A 22,709-nucleotide genomic window follows, 5' to 3' on the forward strand; every position below is an offset into this window, starting at 1 on the left:
CACACACACACACACACACACACACACAGAGAGAGAGAGAGAGAGAGAGAGAGAGAGAGAGAGAGGAAATTGAAATAAAAGAAAATTTTGAGAGTGAAAATGACTTAAGTTGGCAGTTTGATTCACACAATTTATTGTATTCACCTAACAGTCTTTATTTGAAGTGCTTTCAATCATGTTGTCCACGTACCATTGGAAATTGAATTTCCTCCCTCCTCCTCACCCCATGGTCACTGCTGGAAATAAGCAGTTGCTTGTTTGTAAACTGTTCACCAGCTCCAGAGCTGGTACTGCTCTCTGCTAACACACAGGCTGTCATTTACTAAATGATGACAACCATTTTGCCAAGGTCAAGTCATGTAAAAGTCTGTGCTGCCCAAGGTCATAGTTACTAGCCCAGGTGGCTATGTTACACTTAAATGAATTAAAATAAAGTGAAATTTGAAAAATTCAGGCTTTGTTGGTATTGATATGGGAAGTCCTTTTGTATATGTTTTGCTTTTATTGGTTAATGGATAAAGAAAACTGCTTTGAGCCTATAGCAGGGTAGAACAGAGCTAGGCAGGGAATACTAGTCTGAATGCTGGGATAAAGAAGGCAGAGTCAGGGAGAAGCTGTGTAGTCCCACCTGAGACAGGTGCTGGCAGAACCTTGCAGGTAAGCCACAGCCTCATGGTAAACTATAAAATAGTAGAAATGGGTTAATTTAAGATATAAGAGTGAGCTTGAAATATGCATAAACTAATAGGCCAAGCAGTGTTGTAAATAATATAGTTTCTGTATGATTATTTGGGGTCTAAGCAGCTGGGAACAAACAAGCAGCCTCTTATAACAAATTGGCACTCCAATGTGTGCTAGCTAAAATCCACATAAAACCTGAAAGGGCGGGCTGGAGAGATGGCTCAGTGGTTAAGAGCATTGCCTGCTCTTCCAAAGGTCCTGAGTTCAATTCCCAGCAACCACATGGTGGCTCACAACCTCTGTAATGAGGTCTGATGCCCTCTTTTGGCCTGCAGGCATACACTCAGACAAAATATTGTATACATAATAAATAAATAATAAATATTAAAAAAAAAAACCCTGAAAGGGCTTGGAAAGGAACTCTAGACACAAAAAAACAAAGTTTAGCCATATTTTTTTCAGCTGTTAGCATGCCATAGCTCTCTTAAGAGAGGTCCGTGCTGCCAGCATGAACTCTGGCTCTTTCAGGAGGCTGAGCATTTAAATGGGGTCTGTGAGCAGCATGTTACAAACTGCTTAATGGCTCAACATAGACCTGCTGCATACTTGAAACTGGGGCAGTGTGCGCAGCTTGCAGATATGCAGTGAACTTGCTTCCACCATGCTGGACTGGGCAGAGCAAGCAGGCAGGGCCCTGATGGCCCTAGCCATGCCCACTTAGCATTTTTTAAAAACAAAAACTGGAAATGTCATGGAGCCTCCAGAGGAGAAAAACACAAGCTGCCAGCCGGAACCTTGCTGATAGCTACGACATGAGCATCGTGGTAAAATATAAAATACTAGAAATGGGTTAATTTAAGATTTAAGAGTGAACTTAAAATATGCATAAGATAAAAGGCCAAGCAGTGTTGTAAACAATATAGTTTCTGTGTGGTTATTTTAGGTTTAAGCGGCCGCGAATGAACAAGCGGCCTCATACAACAATGGTACCTGTCACATTTGTGGGGCTAACATACACCATGCTGACAATGTGGATCTGAAATATCTGTCACTGTGGAAACTTGTAGCAAGTCATTTAATCCATAGAAGGATGCCAGGTAGATGCTGAGAGTTTACAGAGAGGAAATGGAGGCACAGAGAAGCTGCATTACTTGGCTGAGTTCATACAGTAAGGAGGAGAATTAGACACAAATGCAGTTGGTACTAAAGCATTGCCTAACCATATCCCGTCCTAGATCTGTTTAATAACAATAACAATAAGCAGGCAGTTTTCAGTGGTATTTACTTAGCAATACAGGGACGCTGTCCATCATTTCCCTTCCTTTGTCCTTTGAAACCTTGCTGCTCTACAGACTTGGAGATACACATTGTAATCACTACCTCTATTCTCTTCGCATGAAAGCAAAACTTAAAAGATAACTCGATGCTAGTAAATTGGAAGAACCCACCCGGAAATAAATCTAGGTCTTTCTGACTTAAAACATTCTCCTTGAAATGCCACCCACGCTGTGATCTCTGACAGATGAGATAAAAATAGCATCCCACCGAAGACTCATTTGCTGCGTTAGCTTTTCATGTTTTTGCTAAACCATCCTCTGAGGGCAATGGTTTTAAGTTGACCCTGAACTATATTTGAAAACACAGCTACCACCCACCTTTTTCTTTTTGACTTTATGAGGAAAGAATTAGATTCCCGCACCAGGGTGAAATGTGACAAGGTAGCCTTGAGGCCTTGAGGTACAGTGCTGGATGATAATGGGATTTTTCTATTTAGGGTGAAACTGGGGATATACTTTCCCAAGAGAGATCCTGTAGTCCACCTCTAGTTGAATCACAGGGTAGGAAGATGTGGTTGCTGGTTCCAGATGCTTTCCTCTGTGTGTTTGTCTTCTTGAAGATTTAGACAACAGCAAACAGGAAATGCATAGAACAACCTACATGTTGGGTATCTCAGTTACCATAGCCTGATGCTTCCCTTTGCTTCTCACATGAACACTGTTACACATCTGTCCAGAAAGGTGAGATGATGGGGTGCACCCATCAGCGCCTTGGAGCTCACACAGTCCAGAGCGTGCCTTCTCTCTTGACGCAGTTTGTGCTATCTCACTGCACAGTTGTGATTATCTCTGACCCAAAGCAACAGAAGGGCATGAGCACAAAAAGCCACAGCAGAAAGCCGCCTCTCCCATTATGCATTCTTTGGGAGAAGGAAGTTCAGAGAGAGGACAAAGTATCCATCCATCCTGGTTTTTTAGCCCTTAGATCTACCCTTGAAGGGAAGAGCTGTGTCATGGTGAATGGGCCAAAATCATTGTAGAACAAGGAGGCTGGAGAGAGTATATACTTTTTCTTTTATTGAAAACATGGAGGATAACATGGTTTGGATCTTAGGCTACAAGCATGAGAGGCAGTAGAGACATTAAGAATTAGGGCTGTGGAAGAAAGTTATGCCATTAGGGTTATGTCCTTGAAAGAGCTGCTAGGGCTCGGGCCTCTGTCTCTCTTTCACACCTTCCTGGCTATCATATTTCTCTGTCACCATCATTAAGTAACAACTGATTGCAGACTGATACTCTGAAACTGTGAGCCAAAATCACCCTTTCTGCTTTTTAGTTGATACACATGAAGTATTTGTCACACAGAGAAGGGAAAGTGGTCAGTTCCCAAGCCTTTAGCATAGGGCTCAGGGACGAGCCCTTTGTTTTTCTACTTGGCATTGATGAAAAATTTGGACATTTATGCTCCCATAAATCAAATGGAAGCTTTATCAACCCTCACCTAGTAACTGTTAAGTGGTTCAGGATACTGACTGCAGCCCAAGCGGTTTCCCAAATGTTAATTTGTCCTTTGAGACAGAGGAGTATAAGTCAGGACGCTGAGAGAACAGGACCCAGAACTCCCCTTAGCATCTTCCCTGCCTCACTCCAGAGACACACAGAGTCGGGGTTCTAAGAAGATGGCCCGGGAACCTCAGTGAGAATCATAGGTGTACAATGAAAGGCTCCAGTTGGAACACAGTATTATAATCATTATTGGGACAAACCAAGCTACTCTCTGCTAGTAACTAGGTCTAGATGAAATCTGGACATAGGGTTAAACCATTGCACACCTAGGCCAGGTAGGGAAGGGTTACCTTCTCACAGGAGGTGAAACTTCCCACCAGGCTAACAGGCTTGGTGAGTGGAAGGACTTGTCTCTCTTTCCCAGCCTGGACAGACAGAGCCGTGTAGGTGTAAGTGCTGGATGAGATGGGCCTTTCACTGAATTTTACTCATAGGGTCAGCAGTGGCATTTCCCTATGTGACCTATTATGACCAGCCCATAGTGGCTGTGAAGATGTTATTAGCTCTGTGCCTTCTAGGCGGGAATATGGGTCTGGAGGCTTGCCCGGTACTGTGCATGCCTGCTTTCCTCCACAGCTGCTGCTGCCCATCTTGAGCATAAGAACTACCAGCCCTCATTGGTGAGAAGCAGAAAACCCCATCAGATTGCTGTTCCCACACCGTGGGTCACGGTACGTAGACAAGTGTGTACGTAGTCTGGAGACCAGCTTGGTTCTGTCTGTGGCCTCTGGGCCCCTCCTCTCCAAAAGGCAACTGCTCGTTAACAATTAAAATGCTGGAGAACCTCCCCGCCTTGACTTAAAGCAGCTTTTGACAATCAACACATGGGAAGGCAGAGAAAACTTCCAAGTCTGCTTTTAATAAAATATACTTTTCTCATCAAAATATTTTGATAGCACGGGAAAAGCGATGTATGCTCATTAAAGTTTAATGAGCATCTCCCCCTGCCGCTTTCCATATGAGGATCCCACACCGTGACTCACGAGTGGTGGATGCTGGGCACAGTCAAATGAGAACAAATTTAACTCAAACCCAGCCTCTATTGCCATGGGAATGAATTAAGTCTGATATGCGCTCATCGGGATTAAGGATCTGGCCACTGGCCCTTGTGCTTTGGTGGCCGGTAGGTTAGATTCTGATGGGCATAAGATTATCATCCCAGGAAGTCTAGAGTCGCTCTGAAAAGGGAGGTGGGAGAGAACAGCTGGATTCTAGCTTCCAGGTGACTCAATTCCTCAGGTCAAACAGGAGAGTCCCAGAAGCCAACGCTTTGGGGCAAAGATTCTGTAGAAAGAGACAGGAGACCTCTGGGGAGGCAGAGAGGATCATGCTACAGACATGGTCATGAATTTCTACAAATGCTTTGTTATCCATGGAGTCAATGGCAAAAGTTTTGTCCATACATTCTAGACTCAACTAAAAATGGCCCTACATGCTTTTTTTTCCATAGGTATCCATAGTCTTACCTGGCTCCCAACCTCTACCCTAAAAAGGACACTTCTTCTGTCTCTACCTCCACTGACACACTTCCTCATGCCTTTCTCTAGTATCTAAAATAGTTTCTCTATCCATCTCTGCTGGTTGAATGATAACCATTCATTAAAGATAGCCTATTCTTTCTGGTTGATAATTTATTAAAGCTGCAATCGCCCCACTTTGTAACACACAAACCTTTCTGTTGAAGCTGTCACCATTCCTGCTGCCTATAAAATTCCCAGTGTGAGAACGATGTAGCTCATAAGTCACATTTACACCACAAAAGACTAGAGGATAGAGGCTTCTGACCTTCCCTAGTCAAGTATGATCATGAACCCGTCATTTATGAAGAGAAGCAACTACAGTAGGATCCAGTGACATATATCAGGTATCTGTTGCAATATCTGATATACATATATCAGGCATCCATTGCTCAGTCAACACAAAGACCCCATGACATGAGAATTGCTATTGCCTTTCTCTGTGCAGTGGGAAAACAGACTTTGAGAGGCTCGGTGACTTGGTAGGGTTACATAAACACTGTATGGAGAAAATGGGTTAATGGCTAAGATTTGCATGATAATGTCTGTTGTGATATATTTAATTACACTGTGTAAAGATATGTCAGTGTGATTGGTCAATAGCAAGGCAGGAGGTACAGATGAAACTCCTAGACAGAGAAGAAGAAAGGGGAAATCACCAGCTGGACATAGAGGAAGCAGGAGAAGAGGGAAAAGCCATGTAGTAGCATGTAGATTAATAGAAATGAGTTAATTTAAGTGACAAGAGTTAGTTAGGAACAAGCCTAAGCTAAGGTTGAACATTCATAATTAAGAAGTCTTTGTGTCGTTATTTGGGAGCTGGCTAGTGGGACAGAGAAAGGCTCATTACAAATGCTCGTCCATAGTTTTCCCAGACAGGTTTCATACTGGACAGAATCAGAACTCCCTTTTCTCTTACACTTCAGTCTCAGCCAATGGCCTTGGCTCTGAATGAGCTTCCTCCGGAACTAGCACCCCTGCTTCTGTCATGAAAACCAACCCAAACTAAACCTCACCAACCCTGGTTCAAGTTCTTCTCTGGTCTACTAACTTGTAGAATGAGACATCACTGATCCATCTTGGAGAGTTCAGTTACTCTTAAAGAACCTAGCAGACACCTAAATAAATAACCCTTCTAATTAATAATACCTAAAAAGATCAAAGATATCATTTTTTTTCCATGCACACAGTTTATTATCAGCGGTGCAATTAAATTCTATTTTGTGCTGTGGTATGAGCACTTCACATCTCGGAAAGGCTTCTCCTGAGAGCTTGGCAGGGACAAGCCATTGCCTCATAATGAGGTGAGCATGAGAGCTCTGCCCCTGGTGAGAAAGACAGAGGTCTGAGTACGGGCACAATCCTTGCTTAACACCCCCCTAAGAGTAGCAAAAGATACCTTCGCTGTGTAGCGGAGGGAGCTCAATAAGGCTCTTGACTGTGGGAGAGCCAGAGTGACTCTTGCTACTATAGTCCTGGGCTCCGAGCTACTGAATTCATTCTCTCATGAGAGGATAGCACCCCTGGAGCATCCCATGTGCCCGTTTTTCTGTTTAGCATTCATTTCAGATTCTACCTTCTTCTACCTACAGAATTCTGATTCTCTTAGCCTATACATCCTCATTTGCATTCTGCCTCTTCAGGCCGGTTGTGCAGACAGTACCCATCACAAGGGGTCTATGATAAATGGTTGCAGTTAAAGAACAAGAGATACGATGACACAGACCTTCCTAGATGCAGAGGGAATGGCATTCTTTGCCTCAGTGGGTCTTACACAGCTTCAGGTTTGGGTGAGCCTCGTCTTGGGGGTGGTTCCTGCACTATCTACAGAGAGCTAGACTTTGGGAAGTGGGCGAGACAGTTCTCCTCCTGCTTCTGTAGCCAGGCTGCTGGGGTCGGAGGCTTAGCTCTACCTCTGGACTATGCGATCTTACACAAGTTTTACAGCCTCTCTGTACTTCAGCTTTCTCACTTGTAAAATGGAAATATTTGTACTGTTCATCTGGAGGAGTTATTGCGTGTTGAACCTGCAGTTATATGTGTGATATATAGATTGAGGGCAGCTGCTTGAGCCCAGTTTGTAACCATGCAGAGGAGCCATATTGAAAGCTTCGCGACAGTTGCTAGCTTAAAAAATGATTCCAGTCCATGGTTCATAAGAATCAAGATTCACCTCTCATTTTTGCCCAGTGCCCCATTTCGGGGCCACTTGGATTGTCTGATTATTTTAGGGAGGTTCATGTTAGCAGGAGCTATGCCAATTGCTCAGTCATTTTAGAGAAGAATGCTCTCTAGACACCAAGGAAAGGCCTCTAAGTCCACACCTAGATGGCATAAAATGTCACTTTCAAGGTGACCACAGGATGCTTGCTTTCCTTCTTCTATGAGAGGAAGGCATCTTGGGTAAGGGTATCTACTGATAGCACAAGATCTTGGCCTATGCTGTGAGAAGCAGATAAAACAGGCCCCCATTTCTGTCTTCTAACCCAATTCCCCAAACTTTTTTTTTTTACCAATACCCCCTGAGTAATTTAAGAAGAAATTTCCTGTAGTTCTCGGAAAGGCATGACTAAAGTCATCAGCTAAGTGGGCAAAAGAAGCCACGGTGACAGAAACCAGAAAATTGGTCATTGTGGTGAGTGGGGAAGACTGTAAACAGGAAAATGCAGGAAGGAACTTTCTGGAGAACTGGAAATCATTTATATTTCCATTCTCTTGGTACTTACAGTATGTGGCATATGTATATTCAGCACCCCAGCTTGTATAACCCTACTGTACACAACCAACACCTCAGAGAGTGACTTGATTGTCCAGAATGCAGGTGGGACAATGTAGGCAGTCTGCAAGCCTGACCCACTTTATTCTGAAGACACAGAGAGTTCTTAGTCTCTGTCTCCATTACACATCTTTATCTTCCTCCACAAGTGTGTTTATACCACCGGTTATATTTATCTCTGCAGTCACATCTATATATTTAAATAAGGAGAGAAGAGGAGTGTTACATGTACATGACTATATATAGGATGGCTTGCTTCTTTCAAAGAACAGGAGGATCCTAGTTCCATTATGTTATTATGTTTTTGAAACCTCTCTCTCTCTCTCTCTCTCTCTCTCTCTCTCTCTCTCTCTCTCTCTCTCTCTCTCTCTCTCTCTCACACACACACACACACACGAGAGAGAGAGAGAGAGAGAGAGAGAGAGAGAGAGAGAGAGAGAGAGAGAGACTTCCTGACTACTTTCTCCTCTTTCCTTATCTGAGATGAAATGCTCACTGACCTTGATGATGACCTTGGGGATAGTCAGCACTGTGGACTTCTGCTTGGCCAGGACATTGCCGGTTTCGTTGATGCGAGCTGTGACGAAGAAATGCAGGAGGCCCTGTTCCAGAAGGTGGCTCATGTACTCACTTGCTCTGATCAGCACCTCCTTTTTCTTGACTGGAGGGAGTAAAAACCAACAGGCTGCCATCAAGACCTGAGATGATATGGGATCTGGCTTATGCTCTCTCCCACCCCCACCCCTCCACCCCCACATTAGCACCCAAGGCACCAGGAACACCACAAAAGTCAGGTACAAAGAGTCAATCAGGGGCAAACTCTCCTGCCTCTTGGGTGAAGAAAGAAATAGAATATTCAGTGAAGTCTTACTAGAGAAAAGAGTTGCTGCTGGAAAATAGAAAGCCCAAACAGAAATATTAAAAGTGGAGCCAGCCAGGCGGTGGTGGCGCACGCCTTTAATCCCAGCACTCGGGAGGCAGAGGCAGGCTGATCTCTGTGAGTTCGAGACCAGCCTGGTCTACAAGAGCTAGTTCCAGGACAGGCTCCAAAACCACAGAGAAACCCTGTCTCGAAAAACCAAAAAAAAAAAGGGGAGCCAAAGGGCTTCAACCATGGCTGCTTTGACTCAGGCCAAGACAATTCCAAGATGGTGGAAGAGGAGCACTGAAGTCTGAGGCCACCAAAGGCTTTTGAAGCCTCTCTCCTCTGTAATTTGGAAGACGTCTGTGCTGACACACTGCTCTAGCTTTAGGGGCTGAGGATACACTGTGCAGGATGCCTTGGAGGATGATGAGTGGCTTCCCTTCCCTTCCAATCTCCATGGGGGCTGAGAATAGAGAGTTATATCTGTGGCCTGGGTCCCTTTGCTCTGTGGCTCTGTTTCCTACAGCCCAGGATTCCAGAGCACAAAGAACAGTTCTGCAGGCTGAACCCAGGTATGGTGCCTACTGTTGTTTTCAGAAACAGGTGTCTGTTCTGTGCCATTAACTGGCAGGCCCAGAGGTAGATGCATGAGCCACACCTTCATTGCCCCACACAGGACACAGATTCTACAAACAAGCCATAGGCTCGCCGCCATCTTGGTGCTCCATTCCTGGGCTTTTGGTTCTTCCTTTCTGCAGGAGTTTTCATGGCTGGCAGTTTGAGCACTAGAGTGGATCATTTCAACCCACTACAAGTGACTGCCTTGTGAGAGGGTGAAAAGCAGCCGAAAGCAGGCACATACCAGGGTATGGGATGGCATTTGACTGCCTCTGGAATGAGAGACATCTCATGTGGCTCGTCTGTGCAAGTGGGATACTCACATGAGGCCTACATCTATGGTAATTTCCTGGTCCTGGAGTCTGAGAACCCAGTGGAGGGCCATGCCATAGGTAGCAGTCCTCTGGCCTCTGGACGTCGTTTTTTTTTTTTTTTTTTTTTTTAATTTATTTTTTACAGTGTGTAGGTTCTCAGGCCACCTCTAGCTTTCTGATAGATCTCTAATCTTGCCTTTATGTTCTTGTTTCAGGATCAATGCAAACCCACCCAACTGGCTTTCATCCATTCTTATACAGTCTTAAACTGTCATACAATCTTGGGGACAGGGGCTCAGACAGCAGTCCCTCCCCCCTCTCTTCACCTCTCTCTTTCCTGTTTTACTTCCACGAGCTGGGAATTGATCTCAGAGGCTCAGACATGCTAAATATGGCACCCTACCTCTTAACTACACAACAAGCCCAAATAGTTTGACCCGACAAATTCCCTTTGTCACACATAAACCCAAACAAGCACATGTCTTTTACAGGCTCTCCATGGACGGTGCATTTTGCTCCCTGGTGGTTCCAGGGATAGTAATAAACAGTGGTTTCCTCCTGGCTTTTCTTGGGGAAAAGAGTTTGACTATTAGGTTTCCTTAGGGTAGGAGGACTTGTCCATCATCCCCATACCGATCTTTGTAGAGTCTCTTGTCACCACTTACAGTCTCAGCCTCAGGGCTGACTTCTTCTCGGAGGCAGACCATTCCCTCAATCACAGCACTGGAGAAACGGGCTATGCTTCAGAGCCCCAGAGAACAGTGCTCCTGAAATAGTGCGTTATATAAGTGCCGCGTTTTGCCACTGCACAAGAAATCGTTCCAGATAAAGTTTATTAAACGCGGCAAGAGAAGGAGGAATAGATTTTCACTGTGTGAGTGGTAGATATGGGAGGCTGCCAACATCATTTACGGTGTCTGGGGAAAGCCAGGGGAGACACGGGCTGGAGCTGCCTCGTCTCTTCCAAAAAGCAAAGGCAACTAAATGTAGCCAAGTGACAAGGATAGCAGCACCTTTGAAGGTTCTGGGCAGTTTAAGTTATTCAAACTTCCCCAGCTGACTCTAGCCCACACAGTTCCATTAATCAGCAATCGGAAAAGTCTGCCTCCTATTCTACGTGGAAAACTTGATTTGCAGCAGAGGCACCTAAGAATGCTTGATTAGGGGCAGAGGTGTGTGCTTTTGCCGAAGAGTGGGATATACTTCAGATTGCAGCGTGCGTTTTATAGCATGCAACTGACACCGCTAAGTTTCATTAATTAGTAAATGAGCAAATGAAGAATGAGATTCTAATTTCATTGGAGTTATCTAGGACAAGCACTGGGTTCTCTGAGTGGGTGGAGCTGTATTAAAATAGACTTGGGCTTAGGCTTGGTCCCTACATGAATGACTCTGTAGAATAATGTATTACATTCTAACTCTTATAAACCCATCCCCCCTTTTTAATTTTTAAGATGGATTGGTTTATTTTGGTTTATGTGTTGAGAACATACAGTCCATAATCATGGGAAGGTCTGGGGGTGAGAATGAGAATCTGCAGTGGTTGGTCATGTTGATTCTGAAGTTCAAGATGACTTAACTCCATCCTTTAATTGGGTTAAGGAGAGAAGGAGGAAGTTTGACAGGGTGTTTGGAAGGTGGGAAAAGAGTCGTGCTCTATTTCTGGTGTAGGGAGATCTGGTGGATTGTAGACAGTTTCACTCAGGGCCCAAGTTTGCACCCATTGGCTCAGTGTTCTTGCCCAAGGGGAATCTAAGTTCTGTTATCTTCATGGCCTTGACCGCGTGAATCCAGTCTCAGTTTCCCACTAAGCTGGAACCTTAGCAAGGCATTTCAGACCTGTCACTCGTGGAGCTCCTTCACTTCTTCCTCTCACTTGCATAGGCCAATCAAGTGGACTCTACCTTCAGAGTGCATTCAGATTGATTGCTCATATCGGCAGCGCGACCACCACATTTCAGCTCAATGATTGTTAAAGCATCCTAGCTGGTCTCCAAGCTTCATTCTTGCTTCCGTGAGTCTCTCCTCAGCACAGCAGCCAATGTGAGCTTGCTTAATTTTTTAATTTAGAACATTATTGCTGTGTGTTTGTGTACGGGCATGTGAGTGGAGAGCAGAAGACACTAGACAGGAGTTGGTTCTTTCCTTCCACCGTGTGAGGGATGGAACCCAGGTCGCCAGGCTTGGTGGCAAGTGCCTTCACCTCCTAAGTATCTCACCAGCCTAGGTACGGTCCCGAGTATGGTCATACTCAAAGTCTTCAAAGGAAATACCAACTGGAAATAAAGCCCAAGTTTGCAATTCCTTGTATAATTTCAGCTCTTCAATTTCCATTGGCTGCTTTTATTCCTATTTAAGTCTGATTTTGTTGTTTTACTAAATTATAGAGACTTGGAAATTTATAAGGAAAATATGTCTAGTTATCTCATAATGTTAGTGGCTGGAGCACCCAAAAAGCATGGTGCTGGCGTAACAGAAAGAGAACTGGCCATGTGCTTGCAAAGCAACCCCACTTTATAATAAGCTGCTCTCCCAGGAACTGACTCACTCCACAGACCAGCAGCAACTCCTTCCAAGGTCAATTTGGCCTTCATCTCCTAATTATCTTCCACAAGACTCTGCCTTTTAAAGGCTCCACCTTCTATGCCTCTCGTTCTTAATTTGCTTTGTATTCTCGTATTCTACGTATCATCAGATGATATACCCTGCCTAGCTAGTTGGGTTGCTTATTGCCTTGTTCATTTACAAGACCAGAAGATCCACAAAGATTTGCACTCCCCTGTGTCCAGCACATGCTAGAACCCGGATGATCCAGTGTGCTCTCTGTTGCTGTGCTAAAACACCATGGCCAAAAATAACTTAGGGAGGAAAGGAATATTTGGCACAGGAGAGGGCAGCCAGGACAAGGAGCTCAGCGCAGGACTCTGGAGGCGGGAACTGGAGCAGGGACCATGAAGGAGTGCTGCTTACTTGCTTTCTTTCTCTGCTTATGAGCTAGCTTTCTTATACAACCCAGGACTAGCAACCCATGGTGGTGGCACTACCCACAGTGGACTAGCCCTCCTACATCAAGTAGCAACCCAGAAAATGGGGGTAGGGAGTCAAATCTTCTAGTTTCCATAGGCAATACCATGGTGATTTTTTTTTTTTTTGACTGCTGGCTACATCACCAAACCTAGGAATACTCATCTCCTTCAGTTTGGGTTTATTGGAATCCAGATTTTCAGGAGCAGCTTTTTATTTTCTCTATAAACTCCGCTCTGGAGGTACAGGGATGGGACAGCTACAGTGTCTAGGGAGCTCAGGGACAACAGAGGTGTGTGATTGGCTCATAGGTTGGGTGTGGCCTGCTTGCTCGTCTCTGCTTGGGGACAGTATTGCTCTGGTACTCCCTTCCTTCTCAGTTTCAGCTCCACATGTCAGGTCCAGAGACCCAGGAAGTGCTTCTCAGTTTTCTCTGACTTAGCTCTCTGCCTACAGTAGTTCCTCCTGTATGCAAACTTGGGGCTGAATATTGAGCCTACCTCGTATCCCCAGGAACAGTGAGCATGCTCAAAATTGCAGTCCCCAGTGCAGGCTTCAGCATGGCCATCCTGCCCCGCTTCAAATATCCTGAACTCTTATGGTGATGAAACAGCACAGATAGACATATGGGAGATGGGGGGAGGGGAGGGGCGAGAGAGATCCTCCAATTCTTGGGACTCTAGGCTTAGAAGATTTCAGCGTTCCTTTCTGCTCATGAGACACAAAAATGGAAGACTTGAGGGTTTTCTAAAGCTCCCTCTCAATGTGTCCCCCCAATACTGGGATCTGGTGAGAACCAAAGCCCTGACAGTGTTGACAGTGAGACAGAGACAGGTAACAAACAGGTCCTGGAGAGATCAACATATTTGTTAGCTTACAGGATAAGGGCTCCAGTGTCATTTCAAATGCTTCATTCTTGAATTCTTTCTTGGAGACCCCGGTGTAGAATGTGATGTTGCCCGAAAGATACGCCAGGATGGTGTACAGGCTGGAGCTATTGTTCTGGAAGGTGATGGTGACCTTGAAGTCCTTGCCCAGCACAGCGTTTCCCACCTCGAAGTCCATGTCCACATCAGACTTTGATTTGACAACTCCTTCAGTGTTGAGGGCCTTTTTGGCTCCATACATCAGAGCGGTTTCAAGGGCCAGTCTCTCTTCTTCTTGACCTAGGAGAGGTCCACAGATAATGACAGGTAAAGGGAAATAATACCTCACTGAGAAGACACTGACTTCAAAACACTCTGTGTCCCCGTCCCCACCCCGCTGATGGCCTCTGAAAGCCCATCAACCTTTCTGTGCAGTCACCACCATTGTGTTAGGTTCTGCAAAACCAAGCTTCCAGAAAGATAGTGGCTACCTTGGCTGTCAGAAAACTTGGTGACTAGGCAAGGTATACCTGTTATGAGGGCTACTAAGGGGCTTGTACAAGGGGTCCATTCTCTAGGGACACTATTTACGGGCTTGGCAGGTGGCAATTTGCTTCCCTCCCCGAGTTCCAGTCATGAGATTAGAATTTAGGGTCTGCAAAGCAAAGAGTTCAGAGACAATGATGACTTCCTAATGTATATGTTTCTTCCAGTCCATAGAATTCCCTGCACCCAAACAGGATGTGTCTCCCCACCCCCAACCCTTCTCCCATTTAATCCTTTCAATTGGATCCTTCCTGTGCTGACTTTGGGGGCCAAGACGGGGTCCTTCCATGCCCTTCTATGCCTCCTGCAGTGCCCACCAAGCCCCAAAGTGCACTACTTCAAGGCACTAGACTCTGGTAAACTGTTAAATGCCCCCTGCCCAAGGTCTTCTGGGTTAGACCCCTAGAGGAAGCCTGATCCAACTTGCTGAAGGTTCACAGCTTTCCTGAACTCACAAAGGTGTGGAGGAAAATCCCTATAGCTTTGTAACTTCAGTATGAGCCCAGAGTTTTGAGGCACCACTATTGGAGTACAGTTCTACTGTAAGACTATCTGAAGGGTAGGTACTGATCGATTAATATGTCTTAGGGTGAGTTTCTGGAGGGATGGCATTAGGGTTGGAGGGCAAAAGAGAGAAAGGATCTGCTCTAGGAAGAAGGAGAGAAAATGGAGAAGGGGAGAGGAAGAGGCACGCATGTCGGTGTGCATCTATAATCTTCGCACTTGGGAGGCTAAGGCAGGAAGATAGTTTAGGGCCAGCCTGGGCTAATTACAAGATCCTGCTTCAAACCAAAGGCTGAGGAGGCACAGCTCAGTGGAAGAACACCTGTCTAGCAAGGTACTGTGTTCCATACCTAGTTAGTCAAATACAACCACACACACACACACACACACACACACACATGCACACGAGTGAATAAGAAAGACAGAGAGAGACACACAGAGAGACAAAGACACAGAAAGAACATATGAACACATAGAATGAAAGATAGATGCAGAGACAGAGAAGAGAAAGAAATAGCATAAGCAGTTTAGGAAGCAGTCAACAGGGACGTAAGTGTGGCCTCACAGTGGCTGTGCTCAGACCCTGACTACCTTATAAGCTGTAGACTAACGGTGCTGACAACCCTCGTATAAAGTACCTGGCTAAGGGGGCAGACTGCTGGAAGTACGGAAGATGGTGTCCCCTCTCTTTTTCTACCCTAAGCAACTCGGTATAGAGGTTCTTCACCGTGGTGGACAGAAACGAAAAGATGGAAGTAAATTCTTTGTTTTATAAGGTCTAGGTATCCGAATGGCTGGTGGGGAAAAGATCACTTTAAGATAAGAATGCTGGCTTTTCCAATCATATTCATTTAAAGATGTTACCTTCTGCTGTACTGCGAATTAGGTTGGAAAATAATAATTGAATTTAATGATGGTGAGGAGGCTAGTGGATGCTATTAACTACCACTAAATGCTAATTATGAGACAGACCGTGGGATGGGTGCTTGCTCGCAGTAGCTCTGTTTAAACATCATAACAACTACAAGGCAGGGAATATGAACACCACCGGTGATATAAGGGAATGTACATCACAGGGCCATTAGGTGGATCAGAGGGAGCAGGCATGTAATAAATGGAAACTAGCTTGGGAGGGCAGAGAAAAAACATGATAGATCAACAGATGTGTGTGTGTGTGTGTGTGTGTGCATGTACGTGTGTGTGTATGTGTGTTTGCTATAAACTTAACTGTCAAGCCTGAAAGAATGTGCCAGAAACAATAGGTCTATTACCAGAATTGGCTTGGGTACATGTTTATAGAGCCACCAGAGGAAGACAGGAAGAGAGGACGAGAAAGTCCAGCCTTGAAAGTTCAGGAAACTACTTTAGCAGTGATCATCTGGCAAACAGGTCCACGAGAAGGAAGGCATTAGCGATTATCACTTTGGATGCGTGCCAAATATGCATTTAGGCAAAACACAGGAAGCCCAGGCAAAGCACCAGAGAGGGGCTGCCCTGGGATACAGGAGCTGAGTTGGTCCAGGCAAGAAGTGGCAAAGAGAAGTTTGTGTTCTGAGCAACTTGAGAGACTGTCCCTAGAGCACAACCCTGCAGTCCCACAGACAGACACTGGACATTGTGCTTGGCATCATTAAGACAGAGTCCTTCAAAAAAGAAAGAAAGGAAGGAAGGAAAGAAGGAAGGCAGTCATTCACTTAAGGGTACAGAGGGGCGAGTGAAGATCTGTCACAGTATAGATTTGTGGACCACAGATGCTGGGACAGATGCGGGCATGTGGAAGCTGGAAGCATGAAATACCCTTAGTGTGCCTGCATGGCACAGGAGTCCTCTTTTCAACACAGTGAGCCAAGATGAGGGAACAGGCAAGGGCCTGGCTACAAGAAGGAAGAGACTCCTCTGGCTGTTGTACAGCCGTAGATGATCAGAGAGTTTAGCAAGAAGACCAAAAAGGCAGCTAGCAAGGTTTTGTGGGTAATTTCTGGAACATTCTGGAAGCAATGGGAAGACAGGAGGCTGTGTTTTCGGCTTTGATGGGCTCGGGCTTACACGTCATGGAGTACAGCTTTTGTGGCGAGAAAGGGTTGCCCTGAGGAGGGGGTGGCAAGCTATGGCTGGTTTCCAGCCAAAACAGTCATAGCCTAAGATACTCCAAGCACTATGGCAGCTGTGGTGGTTCTACTATTAGATGGGGAAACTAACTCTGGCCGGACCCTCAGCCTGAGTCAGGCTCTCTATTAAGGTTTTCTACATGGGGTGCTGTTTCATTCTCAGACCATGGCTAAGGAACCAGAGGGAAAAGGTGCACTGGAGGGCTGTTTCAGATGGGACAAGTAGAGGGTTTGCCAACCTAATTCTCAGGTAGTTATATTCATTCGAATAGAAAGTGAAGAATGAACAGACCAGGCAGGGGAGAGGAGGGAGAGGGAGCAGAACTTTGGGAATATTTGGCTTCAGGTTTCTGTGGCACACTCATGTAAGGCCTGTGGTGAAATGCAGACTTGGGTGTGGTCACCACACCTGTGAGAGCCAACCACGGCTATCCAGGAAGAACCTAAATTTGATAGGCATGGAACTCACAGAGGGCAAGTGAAATCAAGAGGCATTCATCAGGGAGTGGAGAAAGGCACGTTTAGTGTTGCAGAAGCAGGTGTGGTGTCAAGAAAAGAGCGAACACCCCCAGGAAGGTACATAGGGAAGCAGGATGGCACCTGTAGACACTGGCCACACTGCCACTGTGCAACTAAGAGTGGCCTTGAGGGTGTTCTGTTTGCAGATGGGGCCCAATGGGACAGGGATGGACAGGAAAGGAACAGGCTAGATATAATCCCCCCCCAGGTCTCTCAAGATGGTGGCTAGCAGATAAGGAGAACACAGAATGGGCATGGCTTATGTGGTGAGAAACACAGTGTTGTGAAATTTTTGATTAGAGAAAGAATCCAATATGGGAGATGACTAATTGCTTATTGGAGGGAGGAGAGAGAGAGAGAGAGAGAGAGAGAGAGAGAGAGAGAGAGAGAGAGAGAGAGAGAAACTCAAGCAATAGCTGGAGTAATGGATGAACTAAAGAGGGAATGGGTCCATATATCATAACAAAAGAGGACATATTGACACAGAAGAATTTTCAGGATTCTGGTTTCCAAAGCTTTAACATTTCTTAATCTTATATTTTTGAAAAAAAGTTAAAATTAAGTTTTAGCTGAAGTGAAAAATAATCTCTTCACAGTTATAAATCAGCTCATTCCTGTATCTGGTATAATTTCTTTTCTGTCCTCAATTATCTCCATAGATATAGACATAGTGTCCATCTTTTCAGTATATGTGGATTCAAAGAGGTTATAGAAGATGTACCATGACAATCAGAGTGGTAAAGCCACAGCCAAGAGCAATCGTTGCTGGCTTTATTGTATGCCTGGAGCAGACATCAATAATCAATCCCTCTCCCCACTACATGTAATGGAGTCCCTAGAGTTTCAGAATAGCACTTCCTTGGGATACTTGCCAAGTTAGAATGTGAAGTCCATGCACCATCCTTGATGAAGAGATGAATTCTCACTTAGGACCCAATTGTAGCCCAGAAAGTGGTTGAAATGTTTCTTACAACTAGTCACATGTGTTAGGAGTTCTTGTTGGTTCAGAGCTCCTACCATTCTTTCCCTGAATCTCATCGGCTTGCGGGGGTGTGGCATTGGACCTCAGAAGTCTCTCCCATGGAGAGCTGAGCATTGCATTTTAACATTTGGATATCATAGCCAAGCCCCAACTTCTCTCTCACAGACAGATGTATGTCTTCCTCTCATGACATCTAATCCTGGCCCCATTCATGTTTGGTCCCCACTGCTACCTTGGAGGTGACAGGTAATGGTGGCTAGGCTCTGCTGCATGTGTTTATCTCTTTCCAGTAGTTTTTGCTGCTGCCTTGATCTAGCATCCGGCCCCATGTCTAAGCACTACTCACATGCGATGGTGAGCTCACCTCTCATCCACTGAGGCATCTACCAGCTCATCAGTAGAAAAGAAAAGCAGTTCACACTGTCATTTTTGCTCTACCCATCTTCTTGAACAACTCTTTCTCCAGCACTACTTGAAATCCTTACTTATTCCTTGGATAGGAGTTTTGGTGGTATCAGGACTCGAATCTGGGAAGTGCTCTACTACTGAGCCCAGTCAGTGTTTCAGTCACACTGAAAACAGTAGGTGCCAATTCAATGTGTTGAGCAAGTGGATACATCATGACCTCATGGCATTTAGGGGGCCAGTCTATCAGGTTGGGACCAAATGAATTATTCCATCAATTCTGCTCAGACATCAACATGGTACAGACATAGGTTTGTGTCGTGAGCACTGTGAGCATTTCAGGCCCCTTTCTCGTTGGGTGTCCTTTGCACCTGGATCAACTGCCCACCCCATGTCATGACACCTGTCTTCTGGCATGGCAAGGAATGGACTCTGCTTTGTCTACTAGTAAGCCAGACGGCAGGGCTGGGGTGTCCCCAGCTCCATGAGCTTGTGCTGTGTGGTTAAGAGTGGGCTGCTGAGTGACTGCAAATCCAGAGAGTTTTTCCGCATTCTCTAAGGAGTTTCCCTTTTGCTTTTTCAAATCTTTTCCTTTGCATCTCAGTAAGAGAGTGCATTGCTTGCTTGCGTGGTTTCATCGTGTTTATATTGTTTTTAACTTCCCTTCTAGAGGAGAGTCAAAATACCTAGAGGAAGGAGAGAGGTTTGCTTTTGTGTGTTTATGTTGTGCAGCAGATGACAACCAAATGCAGAGACAGAACTACTTTAGAAAACCAGTAAAACTTCACAAGTTCAAGTGCCCAAAACTCTAAACTCCAACACTGCACACCTGTCTCAGTTCAGCAGGCTTTGTCTTTATAATGCAAATTGTTTTTGTAAATAAGAGCAAGAAGGCAGTATAAAACATTTAAAACAAACCCTGCACGCACTGGCACTTCAGGAATGCCAATGAATATTTAGCATATGCTAACTAGTCATAATTTTTTTTTTCATTCACTAAAATAAATGCCACTTTGAAGAATCTCTGGAGGTGAAACATTTCCAAAAGATATTGTATCTTTCTGCTCTCAAAACTGCCAGTATTCTCACCCAGATGGCACCGGGTATTCTAAGCTAGAAGACGGGTATGGAGGCCTGCAGTACCCTAAACGTCTAGCACCGCTTCACATTTCCTGTCTCAAACTATAGTTCCCCTGCTTGGAACCCCCAGTACGGTTTTCTTTAAATGTGGTCTTTTCCTAAGCTTCACTTCTTTGGATTCTCTTGATAGGAGCCAGTGTTTCCTTGTTCCCATAGCTTTCTCTGTATAATGATTCTAACTCTTGTATGGGGACAGAAGCTGTGTCCTGTTCACTGTTAGGACTGTGGATATAGTATTGATTGAGATGTAACAGAACACAATAGTACCATTTGACATATACAGTATAACCAAAGTTAACAAGCCCCCATCAAAACGTTACTTGGTAATTGAAACTGGCCTTCCTTCAACCCAATTGGCCTATATTAGTGAGATTGCACTCTCTTATCAATCTGTCATATGCCTCAGGTTTCCATGACAACCTAATGAAACAATGTGTTAAAAATAATTTGTGAAGTACTCAATAAATATGAAGAAGTGACTTGAATTTCTATTATTTATGTTTGTTGGTATAGTCCAGATAGTGAGTTATAATAGATTACTAACAATTAAGGTTCATATAAGCAAGAACGCATTCTATAGTCTACTAAAATGGAATTTGAAAACTCACTTCACAAGCCATGTGAAGGGGAATTCTGTTCAAAACAAGCAAGCAAAATAATGAAGAACTGTGGGTGTCTGTTGCTTGCGAGAGTTTATGTTTCTGCCCTTAATACCAGATGCTGCAAATGCCAGGGCATTCTCTGAAACATATTTCATTCTGACAGTGAATAAGTACTAAACGGAATTGGGGAAAAATACATTTGGTTGTAGCAAATTACCTTCTTGAAATTTGTAAGTATCAGTGATATCCTGCATGCCGTCTCCTCCAATTTGTTTGGTCACAATTAATTTCCCAATATGGGTGGTATCTACGCCTTCTACCACATGAGTGCCATCTTTCTTAGCTGTAATGTAAACAAGATCGCTGTTGACCTGGGAACAGGAGAGGAGAGCATTAGCATCAAATGTTTTTGTTACAAATTACAATAGTCACAATAGCTAAAACGTAATTAATACGGATGCTTGCCAGTGGGTCAAAACGTAAACAAATGGGACACACATAGGCAAGGAACATTAACCACAAAATGCATAAGATCTTATCAGTTGTAGCAGTACAGGTAGCAAGAAGGCGTTATGTTAAATGAAATAAGCCAGATACAGAAAGACAAATACCCCATGTTCTCACTTATTCACGGAAACGGAAATGCTGATGTTGAAGAAGAGAATGAAATAGGGGTTACGAGAGACAAGGAAGTGAAGTGAAGGGCACGAGAAAGAGTTCAGTCCAGAGCAACACATTTCAGTTTGACTGATGGAATTCCTTCTGACTTTTCGACGTCATTGGTTAATACAATCTGTGGCACACACTTGAACGTTGAGAAAGTATAAAGCTCCCAGCACATACAATGACTGAAGAACTGGAATTATTATCTTTTGTCCTCACACACTGCCATCTCAGACCACACAGAGATGCACAAATGTCATGTCTTAATTGGGAAAAAAAGCAAATTTCTTGTCTCCAAAAATCTTTGCTGTTCCATATTATAGACATCCAGACCCTAGCACTGGTGTGTTCCTTTATTCGACTGAAGTGAAGCCAGCAGGCAAACTCCTTTTAAAAACATTCTCGGGCCAGAGATACAGCTCTGCCAGTAAAAGTGCTCACCATGCCAGCCTGACCACTAGAGTTTGATTCTCAGAAACCATGTAAGGATGCCAGGACATAACCAACTACTCAGAGTCCTCTGATTGTTATACATTAGCCATGGCATGCACATGCACATTCTCTCTCTCTCTCTCTCTCTCTCTCTCTCTCTCTCTCTCTCTCTCACACACACACACACACACACACACACCAAGCAAATAAACAAATAAAGGATTTTAAATAATTCTGAAGGGGAATCCACTTTGTATCATTCATGAATCAAGGAAGAATATCTGAGGCAGGCACGGTCAGCTGTCTCATCAGTGAACGTCTCTTTTCTTCCTTTCTCTTCCTGGTAAATTCAACCCTGTTTGAACCCCCATTTTAGAGTTGGCACAGGGGTAGGGGAGATTTTGCGAGTCACAATTATCTGAGTGTGTTGTATATAGGAGTGGGACGGCTAAAAACAGGTATATGTCTTATTATGGAGGCTTGGGTGAGGTTCTAAATATATCACGTTTTAAAGTGGTCTCAGAGGACCCTGAAGCATCGTGCTCACTTCTTGCCTTCCTGGATGGTGCTAAGCTAGCAAAGGCTGTATAATCCATTTGTAAGAGGGAAGAACGTCAGCTACGTGACTTTCTGGGAAGAATTCTGACCTCTACAGAAGGAGAGAGGGACTTGGGGAGTCTATCCCTCCATTTATTCCTTAGATGTTGTCATGGGGAGTGACATACTGCTTGGAGCTGTTGTCTACCTGGGACAGTGAACAAAAGCTTGGTCAGACAGGAGAAGATGCAGCGAGGATGGAGACTTGCCAGCCCTGTGAGCCATTCAAAGGGACCAAGCTTGGACTGCCAACTTCAGGCTTTCTTAGATAAGTATAAATTCTTGCCTGTTTCAGTCATAGTAACTGTGTTACTTGTAGCCAAAAAAATGAATGTAAAAGTATAATTAAACCATCCAGGAGGAATTTAGACAATTCTTGGTGATTCACCATCTAAACTAGGCACTGGAGACAGTGCCTTGCAGTGAAGCTGAACCCATGCTCTTCCAAGGTTCTGTGTCCCCATTGTGCTTTCTAGAAGCAGTGTCAAATCTATCTGAAAGGTGACTCCACAGGCCCCTATTGTGGTGCATATACTCTCTGTTTTGGAGATCCATGAATTACCGGGGCATGGGTGGGAAACATCTCCACTGCCAATGGTCGGTGTAGTTACCGGAGGTTTTTCCAGCCCTCTCTAGGCTTAGCTTCTGTTCCTTTAAGTGAGGTAATAAAAGCGCCTTCCTCATAGAATTACTGGCAGAATTAACTG

The 22,709-nt window shown here is 44.6% G+C and overlaps 1 protein-coding gene across 1 annotated transcript in view; it reads right to left on the reverse strand.

Annotated features, from left to right (window-relative positions):
- The window catches only part of F13a1 (coagulation factor XIII A chain), a 157,279-nt gene that overhangs the window by 17,672 nt on the left and 116,898 nt on the right, over window positions 1-22,709 (reverse strand). The window contains exons 11-13 of the mRNA XM_005355047.3: window positions 20,528-20,681; window positions 13,517-13,804; window positions 8,318-8,478 (exon numbers count right to left, since the gene is read on the reverse strand). Coding sequence (XP_005355104.1) covers window positions 8,318-8,478; window positions 13,517-13,804; window positions 20,528-20,681 — 603 coding nt within the window. The remainder of the gene's footprint in view (window positions 1-8,317; window positions 8,479-13,516; window positions 13,805-20,527; window positions 20,682-22,709) is intronic.

The sequence above is a fragment of the Microtus ochrogaster genome, chromosome 16 (assembly GCF_000317375.1).
Source record: "Microtus ochrogaster isolate Prairie Vole_2 chromosome 16, MicOch1.0, whole genome shotgun sequence".
Lineage (NCBI taxonomy): Eukaryota > Metazoa > Chordata > Mammalia > Rodentia > Cricetidae > Microtus > Microtus ochrogaster.